Here is a 12,171-nt window from a genome sequence, read left to right on the forward strand (position 1 = left end):
GCAGTCAATAGAATCAAACACAGCCCCTTCTTCCAATTGCTAGGACACCCACATGAAGACCAAGCTGTATATCTGCTACTAATGTGTAGGAGGCCTAGAACTAGCCCCTGATGCTCTTTGGTGGTTCAGTCTCTGTAAGCTCCTATGGGCCCAGGTAATCTGATTCTGTAGCTATTCTTGTAATGTCCTTGACACCTCGATCTTGCTCACATTTATTCCCAAGTCTTCTGCAAGACTCCCAAGCTCCACCTAATGCTTGGCTGTAGGTCTCTCCATCTGTTTCCATCAGCTGTTGAATGGAGCCTCTCAGGAAACAGTCATGCTGGGTTCCCGTCAGCAAGCATAACTGAATGTCACTAATAGTGTCAGAGGTTGGCTTTCTCACATAGGATGGGCCTCAAGTCCTGACAGTCATTGGTTACTGCCCCCTCAATCTTGTAGGAAGGACAGATTTTGGGTTGAGGTTTTGTGGGTGGGTTGATCTCTCTTCCTCCACTGGAAGTCCCACCTGACTACAGGAATCTCCATAGCCCCTGCTGGTAGAAATCTCAGATAGGTTTTTATTTTTTAAAATAGGATCTGTCTCTGAATGTGGAGTTCACTGATTAAGCTGGCCTAGCCAGCGAGACCCAAGGATCCTAGGAATGCAGCTTTATTGTCTCCTGTGCTGGGGTCACAGGTGTCTATCATGCCCAGCTTTTATGTGGGTATGAGGAGCCAATTTAAGCCAATTTTCATGGCAAACACTTTACCATCTAAATCATCTCCACAGTTCCCTAAGTTTTATATATATATAGTGTATATATATATATATATATTATATATATATATATGTATATATTCCACTGTCTTGTATGAAACCTAGCTCTTCCCAGAAGTGTAGAAAAATCCATAAATAATTAAATTACTAAAAGAATGAGTGAGACACACTGCAATTCTGGGAATATTCCTGAGCTTTTTGGCCTTTCTAAAAGTTGGGGAACTTCTCTGTAATTCAATTTTTTAGGGGTAGGACAAGAAGAAGACTAGCATCTTTGTAGAGTTGCCAATGGAATTTCCTGAAATGAGGTATCCAGTACCTAATCATGCAGAAGGCACAAAATAATCTTTATTGAGAAAACAAATCACAGCCAGCGGGATATCAATTACAACTTCATTTACTAAAGATATGCTTCAGACAAAAGTCATTAGGAAACCACAGAAACTACCAGAAGTAGTTAAATAATGTGCATGGTGTACAGTGTTGTGAGGGGGCAAATTGGGGAGACAGTAGCTTCATTTTATTGTGGAATCTCCCTGGAAGAGTTGGGGTGGGGTGCCAAGCACAAGCCTTGGTTTGGAAAGGGGTTCTGAGGAAGGGATGTGGGAAGGTGGAGGAGGGGAGATTCTGGGTCTTCTCTAATGTTTTTCCTGTACCTATTAAGTATATTGCTGGATTTAATCCTCTAAGATTTTACTGGATTTTTGCATATCCCAGACCATTTTATTTAACAAAGAGACCACATTGCTTCTTTCTTTTAAAACCCTTCCCTAGATTCCTACTATGCTCAGGAGAGCCTTTACAGAGTTCCACCGAAGATTCTCTCCCAAATCTCTATTCATTGTTACTCCTTGACCTTGGTTCCCCTCCCTGCCTGTTTGACTTCCCTGCTTTCTTACTAGCTTCTCCTGGGAACCATTCCCGGTATGTCATCTTTGCCACCTTGAAAACCCTTTCTTAAGCTCAGCGCATGGGGAAAGATCTCCGTGTCAAGGTGAAGCATCTCTGGTCACAGTCAGCACCAGGCCGCAGGCACCACCTCCTTTCCCTAACTTTTCCTTTCTCTGTCTGCTGTCCTGCAGGTGATTTATGCCCTCAATACCCGCCAGGATGAGGCAGAGGCTAGCGCGGAGTCACTACGGGAAACCCACCAGGAGGAGCTCCAGGACACTGTGGCTGAAACCAGGACCACGCTCCTGCAGGAACAGGCCCGCCCCAGTGAAGATGCAGAGGCCCTTCTGAAGCGCATCCAGACCCTGGAAAATGCCCTGGAGCTGCAGAAGAGGCTGACACAGGAGGCCCTGGCTGAGTCGGCGTCCTGTAAATTGGAGAACAAAGAGAGGGAGCTGCGGGTGGAGGCTGAGCATGCTGAACAAGTCCTGATACTTTCCAAGGAGATGCTGGAGCTCAAGGCTGATTATGAGAAGAGGCTCCAGCTGCTGACCAGCCACGAGGGTCCCCAGTGCGGCCAGCTATCCCAGGAGAGCCCCGATGCCACCTCAGAGTCTGGCCAGCGACCGGAAATGCACCAGGTCCTGCTGGAGGTGGAACGACTGCGAGCTGAGAACAAGCAGCTGAGCCAGGATTATGCCCGCAAGGCGGAGGAGCTACAGGCCACCTACGAGAGAGAAAATGAGGCCATCCGCCAGGCCATGCAGCAATCCGTCAGTGAGGCCCTGTGGCAGTGGCAGGAGAAGGAGTCAGGTCTTCGAAAGAACTTCCAGGTCCAGGAGTCAGCCCTGCAAGCTCAGGTCAGGAAGTTGGAAGGGGACCTGGAGCACAGAGGGCGCAAGATAAGTGACCTGAAGAAGTACGCCCAGAAGTTAAAAGAAAGGATCCAGGTAACCCATCCCCACCCCCGCCCCCCACCCCAGGGGATAATAGGCAATGTTGCTACTTCTAATGCCCTTACACTAGCCAGGCGCTGTGCTAAACACTCCACTTCCGCCAAAGTAAGTATTATTTCTGGCATTGGTTCTCCCACATTAATTCAACAAGTATTTATTGAAACCTTATTTTGGGCTAGGGCTAGGTATATGGTTAGGGGATGCACTGTGAGCTAGACTTTTCCTAGCCTCAGAGAGCACAAAGCCCTCTCTCTATGTTACCGATGAGAAAACTACCCTGGGGAACTTAAGGCCTGGCCCAGGTGGCGAAAAGTAAAAGTTTCCACTCTGGCTTGTCTAATTCTAAATTATTTCAATTGTCTGTTATTCTATAATAACTTGACTCTCCTAAAAACACTTAGGATATTTCAGTTCAAAGAGAGCAGACCCATGGATGAGTTGGCTTTTGTTAAGTCCCACAGAAGTACAGAGACCTGTCTCCCAAAGCTACAGTTAACATTTGTAATACTCCACGTATTTTCTTTCTCTACATACTTTATGTTAGCCTGTCCTAGCTGGGGAAGAGTTAAATAGCTTCCCCAGGGCCACACTGCCATTAGAAGGTGAGCAGTGATTGCTGTTAATTCTAGAGCCTCGTAACCCTGCTATGCCCTCTCGGCCACCGTCCTAATCTACCTGTTCTGTGAGCTCAGCATATCCATCCAGAAAAGTAAGATTTTTTTTCCCCCTCAATTTAGGATCTCGATGTGCAGCTAAGGGAGGCTCGACAGGAGAATTCAGAGTTAAAGAACACAGCAAGAAAACTTGGTGAGAAGTTGGCTATTGCCAAAGACAGACTCATGCTGCAGGAGTGTCATGTGACACAGAAAACTGGTGAGATGCCCCCAGGTTCCTTCATTTAAGATGCAGGATTAGCAGCCAGGTTTGGCTTCCAAGGACACTTTCAAGGCCAGGGGACCAGAAATAGGGCCATTGCCTCTGACCTGCTAGGTAGATGAATCTAAGCGGTCCTAGGTGCAGATGAACCAACACCAGCTCCTTACCTGGAGCTACACAGTCCTGATATCTAAAATTATGATGCAAAGGGGTTCCTTGCCCTCATTTCTTCTTCATGACTGATCCGGGTGTTGTACGGTTAACAGCATTTCTCGAAGTTCCACTACTGGGGTCTTCACGAAACACGTGTTGTCGTTCCCTCATATTACGGGTGAGAGAGCGAGGCAGAGAGAGCATCGTGGGCTGATTCAAGGTCAGCTAAGTGTCTGGTGATAAAAGCTAGTGTTTAGATGTAAGAATCTCTGACTCTTAGTGTTTTTCACTGGGAAAGGCAGGAAACAAAGGCTGGCTCTACCTTTGGGAAGCTTGAGAGATCGTTCCACTGCAGCCCACGCATGGGACAGGGACGTGACCCAGGAAGCAGAGGACCAAGACATCTGGGAAAAAAGGGAAAAAAATCTCTAGGCTGGAAGGGTGAAGAAAAGAGGTTTATGCTAGAAATAAGGAAGTGCTGACAGTTCAAAACACTGATCTTTAGAAACAGGGCACAGGGAACAGACAAAGAAAAAAAAAGATAGCAGTTACAGATGATCGATTATTTCTCTCCCTTAAAATTTCTGTAAATAACTGTAAAATAATATGTCATCAATATACATATACTGAAGGACATGCTCAAATCAGAAAATATATATTGGTTATGTTTTTACATTTCAAATGTTATCTCCCTTCCAGGTTTCCCCTCTGCAAACCCCTCTCCCATCCCCCACTGTCCCTGCTTCTGTGAGGGTGCTCACCCTTCCAACTCCCCACTCCTGCCTCACTGCCCTAGCACTGAGCCTTCGCAGGACTGTGGGCCTCCCCTCCCATTGATGCCAGATAAGGTCATCTTCTGCTACCCCATTCTCAACTTTTTAACTCATAGAAAACAAGATAATATTTTTTATTCAGAGAAGGCAAATGTGGCCATTACTTAAGCTCGGGATACTGTTTTGAATAAAGACAGGAATTGAGCATAAGAACTGAGCATACAAGGCAAGACCGAGCACACTTGAGGGCTATCGACCTTCTAGCAGGCAGCACAGACTCTTTTATATAGTAAAGCAAGATGTCGGGAAGCAGGACGGCTATTTAGCAGCAGACTTCGGAAGGCCTTTGACATGACGTCTCGGTTGATCTTGAAACTTGCACTTGCAGACAACATGAAGATGGAGGATGGAGCCCTGGGAAAGGGAGGTGGCCGGGAAGCCTGCCGTCCCCGTCCCCAGCAGGAACAGGGCTTTCCCGAGTTGTGTCACTGCAGGAGAGGAGGCTCAGAAACACAGGTACTATCTGAGAACACTGAAGGTAAAGTCAAGGAGGTTGGCATGAGCTTCAGGTAGAGGTCCTCCCCTAACCAGAGTACAGCCACTTAGAACCTCCGGTTAATCAGAGATAAACAACACAAGATTAGAGGTCTCACCAGCTGCTGCTTCTTCTTCTTCTTCTTCTTCTTCTTCTTCTTCTTCTTCTTCTTCTTCTTCTTCTTCTTCTTCTTCTTCTTCTTCTTCTTCTTCTTCTTCTTCTTCATGTGTAAGAATGCTTTGCCTGTGTTTGTTTATGTCTGTATACCACTTATATGCCAAATACCTGCAAAGTCCAGAAAAGGGCTTTAGGTCTCCTAGAACTGGAGTTACAGATAATTGTGAGACATCATGTGGATACTGGAAATCAAACCTGGGTCCTCTGTAACATAGCACTGCTCTTAACCACTGAGCCATGTTTTCAGCTTCTACCACCACCACACCACCACCATCACCACACCACCACCACACCACCACACCACCACCACCACCACCACCACACTACCACCACCACCATCATACCACACCACCACCATCACCACACCACCACCACCACCACCACACCACCATGACCACCACCACCACACCACCATGACCACCGCCACCACCTCCAGCAGCAGCAGCTTCTTGCTAGGTCATTTAAATTTAAGAGAACAAGAATTTTCCCAAGTTTGTATTTACAAGAAGAAAAAAATAGGCATTTCTTAGCTCCTATTTCCACTCAAAACAATCAATGTATTCCTTAGAAACTCTAGTGTGTGCTAGAACATCCAATCCTGTGACTACTGCAGTATTGTACAGATCTCTTTTCCCATGCCATACACAGAGAAATCACTCACAAATATCAAATATATATAGTCTTGAAAAATGCTTCACACCTGATACCTGCTATGAAATCAGAATCTGAATGTGTAAAAGAGAAATGGACCTCAGTCCTCCCCGGCGGTCTTAGGAAGTCTTATTTCTCTTACTAGACCAAGAAAGAGGCAGATGGTGAAATGGAACACATGAAGCAGCAATACGAAGAAGACCTCCGTAAAGTCAGACATCGGACAGAAGAGGAGAAGCATCTCCGAGAGCAGCTGGGGAAGCGCCTGGAAGCCCTGGTGAAGAAGCATTCCATGGAGATGAAGTCGGTGCGCTCCTCTGTGGAGGTGGAGAGAAAGAAGCTGAAAGTGAGCCACGTTTGCAGAAACCGCTCTGGGGCTCTCCTTTCTCCCACCTCCTTCCCGTTTCCCTTTCCTCTTTTGTTACCGAAATATTTACTGTGCTCCTACTCTGTGCACATCTAGGCTGGGCCTCTTATGACAGATAAAAAAAACAGTCTGCCTATAGGGAATATAGGTCTCGTGGGGGCAAGAGTAGGAAACACCCGACAGAGGAACGGGCAGCAGGATTGTATCATGTGACATTTTACTTATGGAAATTCAACTCAGCTTACAGGACAAAAACAGAAACCCTACTAGCTGAAAACCTGGGGCTTCAATACTTCCTAGTCCCTAATTCTGACTCTGCTGCCTACCAGAAGTTATTTACCTGGCCCCTCCCACCTATTCTCAGAAATTCTGCGTTATCAGAAATATCCATAAAATGGATCCTGATAACAGACCATCTTTTGAGGATTAGAGAAGGGGATCCTATGAAGAAGCAAAGTGTCTGCTAGTGCCCTGACTTAGTGTCTGTGTGTGTCACACAGATGAGACACCTTTCCACAGACTGTGTAGGAGAGAACCTTTTCTCTTAGCTGGGAAAAGCATGTCACATGCATGAGGCTCCTAGGAAAGTGTACTCAGAACTCAGAAAGCTGAAGCAGGAGGATTATGAGTTCAAGACCAGACTAGGCTATCCATGGAGACCCTGCATCAAAAAAAAGGATGCCGTGTCAATATTATTGTGAACATGGGCAAAGACATTTGATTATGAGAGAAATGACTTTGTGGTTGGAGAAATACAGTGTTGAGTGTTCACTGAAAGATAAAATCAGATATCACTGCGGGTCAGTGCTATGAATTAGTTAAAAGCAGTTAAGTAGTCAATAAATCTGTATTGAATAAGTAAATATGACCATGTGAAACACCCATACTATCCCTGAGCCTAGGCGTTGGCTCTTCCATGAGCTCTGTGACTGTGAGCCTTAACCTCAGTGTCTGCTGTGAACATTTAAATGTGGTGTTACCTGTGACCCTTTTGTTGGGTGTCTAGTATGCAGACACAGTTCCACAGATACCAGCGAGGGTTAATTGCCATATTTTTTGGACAACATATGAAATAAAAATATTACATAGTACTTATTTTGTTTTGTATTGTATGCTCAAAAAATACACTGAATCTTTTCCAGTGTTGGAAACTAATTCCAGAGCATATTTTATATCGAGTGGTCAAAAACACGTTGAATCCTTCCCGTGTTTGATGATAAGAAACTGAATGTAGAGATGCAGCGTATCTTTCAGTCAGATACTGGGTACAAGAGTTTCCGATAAAGCCCAACAGCCTGTCACCAAAGCCTGAGGCTCCCCGGCTTCCCAGGGAGAAGACAGTCATTTTGAAAGCATTTCTTCTTCTATGGGCTTCTGTGAGCTGTATATATCCAGCCTTCAGACAAACAGACAAGCACTCCATCCTGGGCCAGCATCATCAGGAGGCACAACCATTTTTTCAAGCTGCAGGTTGCCCTGGTAACCTGATGGGAAGTCTGACTCTCAGTGTGTGCATCCTGCTTTGACCTTGATCGGATCACGAGTCCATTTGGGAAATCGGTCACGCAGAACAAAAGCTTGTTTAGTTCCTGGCGTTGTTTTGCTTCCTGTTCATATTTGATTTGGGGGATACAGATTCTATAAATCAGGCAACATGGGTTAGGGAGAGGCAAAGATTTGAGGAGACCTCTAGGGTTTACAAGCTAAAACTAGACACAGTTGTCCCCATAGCATTAGAATTGCTTCGTTTCTCTGAGCCTTTGGCATGGGTAGAGTCCTAAATACCACCCTTCCCTAAAGGAGCAAACTGCAGGATGTGGGCTAGATTGGCCCGGAAGACTGAATATCTTTCCTGGTCACGAGACTACAGGACATCAGTACTTGTCCTGTAATGAACATTTAGGCACAGTTGTTTGGGAAGGAATGGAAACAGATTCACAGAGCTCTCCCAAGATCTGACTAACATGTCTGCGTTTCCCATCTCATTTGTACTAGTTAGGATTTTTCCTGAGGCTCACAGATCCTTTGGATATAGTTTAGCAGGAATTTAATATAGGGTGGTAGATACTTTTCCGAAAGTTCAGGGGAATGTACTTGGCAACTACCAAACAAGTGCTAGTGTCCCACATCCACTGAATGATATAAGTGATAAAGCTGTGTTCTACTTGTGTGTTCGGTTTGACTATAATATATACATTTACAGCATATATATTTTATTTAATGTTTAAGCCTACTACCTTGACATTTTTATCTTTCTATCATTTGTTGACTGTTCCCACTTTTACTGTTTATTTTATTTTTTTTAAACGACTTTATTTTACAAAGCAAAGATAAATATACAGATTTTAAACATTTTTTGCTTAAAATTATACATTTTTGTCAGTAATGTTTTTTCAGACATTGAAATAATTTTTACATAAAACCATGTGAATATATTTTTTTCATCAGAACTTGATTTTTTCCAAGGGCTTGACAGTATGCATTGAAAACCTAATAGTTACAATAAGCGTAAAGTACATGCAAAACAAAACGGAACTGGAAATATTCAAAGTATTCTTGTTTTGTAAATATATGTATATTTTTTTGTTTTCTTTATTTCTTGGACTTCATACAGTCTGAGTTGTTTCTGGGGGAGTGCAAGCCTCTGGGGTTAGCATCCCACTATCAGTGACTGCATATTATGTCTGTTTTTTGTGACTGGGTTATCTCACTCAGGATGATCTTCTCTAGATGCAGCCATTTTCTTAAGAATTTGGTTAAGTCATTGTTTCTGGTGGCTGAGTAGTATTCCATTGTGTATATGTACCACAATTTTTGTATCCATTCATCTTCTGAAGGACGTCTGGGTTCCTTCCAGCTTCTGGCTATTATAAATAGAGCCGCTATGAACATTGTGGTGCATATATCTTTGTTGTGTAGTGAAGTGTCTCTGGGGTATATGCCCAGAAGTGGAATAGCTGGGTCTTCAGGTAGTACTATATCCAATTTTCTGAGGTATCGCCAGACAGACTTCCAGAGTGGTTGTATTAGCTTGCAACCCCACCAACAGTGGAGAAGTGTTCCTCTTTCTCCGCAGCCTCACCAGCATCTGCTGTCATCTGAGTTTTGGATCTTGGCCAATCTGACTGGTGTGAGGTGGTATCTAAGGGTTGTTTTGATTTGCATTTCCCTGATGGCTAAGGATGTCAAGCACTTCCTCAGGTGTTTCTCGGCCATTCGGTGTTCCTCAACTGAAAACGTTTTGTTTAGCTCTGTACCCCATTTTTTAATAGGGTTATTTGATTCTCTGGTGTCTAGCTTTTTGAGTTCCTTGTACACCTTGGATATTAGGCCTCTATCTGATGTGGTGTTGGTAAAGATCTTTTCCCATTCTGTTGGTTGCCGTTTTGTTTTCTTGACGATGTCTTTAGCCTTACAGAAACTTTGCAATCTCATTAAGTCACATTTGTTAATCTTTGATCTTAGAGCTTGAGCCATTGGTGTTTTGTTCAGGAAATTTTCTCCTGTACCTATGTGTTCTAAGGTTTTCCCTACTTTCTCATCTAATAGTTTCAGTGTATCTGGTTTAATGTGGAGATCTTTGATCCACTTACACTTGAGCTTTGTACAAGGAGATAAGAACGGGTCTATTTTCATTCTTTTGCATGCTGAGTGCCAGTTGGACCAGCACCATTTGTTGAATAGGCTGTCCTTTTCCCATTGAATGTTTACTGCTCCTTTGTCAAAGATCAGGTGACCATATACATGAGGGCTCATTTCTGGATCTTCTATTCTATTCCATTGATCCACATGCCTATTTCTGTACCAGTACCATGCAGTTTTCAGCACAATTGCCTTGTAATATAGCTTGAGGTCAGGGATAGTGATTCCCGCAGATGTTTTTTTGTTGTTGAGGATGGATTTCACTATTCTAGGTCTTTTGTTATTCCATATGAAATTGCACATTGATCTTTCCAATTCCATGAAGAACTGGGTTGGAATTTTGATAGGGATTGCATTGAATCTGTAGATTGCTTTTGGTAGGATGGCCATTTTTAAGATGTTGATTTTTCCAATCCATAAGCATGGGAGATCTTTCCATTTTCTGAGATCCTCCTCAATTTCTTTCTTTAGAGGTTTGAAGTTCTTGTCATACAGGTCCTTCACTTGCTTAGTTAGAGTCACACCAAGGTATTTCATAGTTTTTGTAACGATTGTGAAGGGTACGTTTTCCCTAATTTCTTTCTCCACATGTTTGTCCTTTGAGTACAGGAAGGCTACTGATTTGTTTGAGTTAATTTTGTATCCAGCCACTTTGCTGAACTTGTTTATCAGCTGTAGGAGTTCTCTGGTGGAATTTTTGGGATCACTCAAGTACACTATCATGTCATCGGCAAAGAGTGATGTTTTTATCTCTTCCTTTCCGATTTGTATCCCCTTGATCTCCTTTTGCTGTCTAATTGCTCCAGCCAGGACTTCCAGTACTATGTTGAATAGGTAGGGGGAGAGTGGGCAGCCTTGTTGAGTCCCTGATTTTAGTGGGATTGTTTCAAGTTTCTCGCCATTAAGTTTGATGTTGGCTGTTGGTTTGCTGTATATTGTTTTTATTATGTTTAAGTATGGGCCTTGGATTCCTGTTCTTTCCAGGACTTTTAACATGAAGGGGTGTTGGATTTTGTCCAATGCTTTCTCAGCGACTAGTGAGATGACCATGTGATTTTGGTCTTTGAGTTTGTTTATATGGTGGATTACGTTGATGGATTTCCTTATGTTAAACCATCCCTGCATCCCAGGGATGAAGCCTACTTGGTCATGATGAATGATCGTTTTGATGTGTTCTTGGATTCGGTTTGCAAGGATTTTGTTGAGTATTTTTGCATCAATGTTCATAAGTGAGATTGGTCTGAAGTTCTCTTTCCTTGTAGGGTCTTTGTGTGGTTTAGGTATGAGGGTTATTGTAGCCTCAAAAAATGAGTTGGGTAATATTCCATCTGATTCTATCTTTTGGAATAGTTTGGCGAGTATTGGTGTTATATCCTCAATAAAAGTCTGATAAAATTCTGCACTGAACCCGTCTGGACCTGGGCTTTTTTTGGTTGGGAGGCTTTTGATGACTTCTTCTATTTCTTTAGGTGTTATAGGGTTATTTAGATGGTTTACTTGGTCTTGGTTTAACTTTGGGACCTTGTATCTGTCTAGGAATTCATCCATTTCCTCCAGATTTTCCAATTTTGTGGAGTATAAGTTTTTGTAGTAGGATTTGATGATTTCTTGAATTTCCTCAGTTTCTGTTGTTATGTCCCAACTTTCCTTTCTGATTTTGTTAATTTGGATACTCTCTCTTTGCCCTCTAGTTATTCTGGCTAGGGGTTTATCAATCTTGTTGATTTTCTCAAAGAACCAACTCTTGGTTTTGTTGATTTTTTCAATGGTTCTTTTTGTTTCTATTTGGTCTATTTCTGCCCTAATTTTGATTATTTCTTGCCGTCCACTCTTTTTGGGTATATCTGCTTCCTTTTGTTCTAGGGCTTTTAGCTGTGCTGTGAGGTTGCTGATGTGAGCTCTCTTCAGTTTCTTTTTGGAAGCACTTAGGGCTATGGGTTTTCCTCTCAATACTGCTTTCATTGCATCCCATAGGTTTGGGTATGTTGTGTTTTCGTTTTCGTTGAATTCTAGAAAATCCTTAATTTCTTTCTTTATTTCTTCTTTGACCCTGCTATCCTTTAACAGAGCATTGTTTAGTTTCCATGTGTATGTGGGCTTTCTGTTGTCTTTGTTGTTGTTAAAGACCAGCCGTAGACCATGGTGATCTGAGAGGATGCATGGGAGTATTTCAATCTTCTTATATCAATGGAGGCTCGTTCTGTGTCCAATTATGTGGTTAATTTTCGAGAAGGTGCCATGGGGTGGTGAGAAGAAGGTGTATTCTTTTACTTTGGGGTAGTATGTTCTGTATATATCTATTAATTCTAGTTGGTTCAAAGTCTCTGCTAGTTTTGCAGTGTCCTTGTTCAGTTTCTGTTTCCCTGATCTGTCCATTGGTGAGAGTGGGG

General features: G+C 43.1%; 1 protein-coding gene across 1 annotated transcript in view; it reads left to right on the forward strand.

The window, feature by feature from the left end:
* FAM184B (family with sequence similarity 184 member B) overlaps nt 1-12,171 on the forward strand; it is a gene marked incomplete at both ends in the record, with an annotated part of 91,759 nt that overhangs the window by 42,782 nt on the left and 36,806 nt on the right. The window contains 4 exons of the mRNA XM_080930227.1: nt 1,843-2,601; nt 3,345-3,480; nt 4,798-4,925; nt 5,918-6,118. Of these exons, the coding sequence (XP_080786353.1) occupies nt 1,843-2,601; nt 3,345-3,480; nt 4,798-4,925; nt 5,918-6,118 (1,224 nt within the window). The remainder of the gene's footprint in view (nt 1-1,842; nt 2,602-3,344; nt 3,481-4,797; nt 4,926-5,917; nt 6,119-12,171) is intronic.

Source organism: Micromys minutus (genome assembly GCF_963924665.1).
Source record: "Micromys minutus genome assembly, chromosome: 1".
NCBI classification, from domain to species: domain Eukaryota; kingdom Metazoa; phylum Chordata; class Mammalia; order Rodentia; family Muridae; genus Micromys; species Micromys minutus.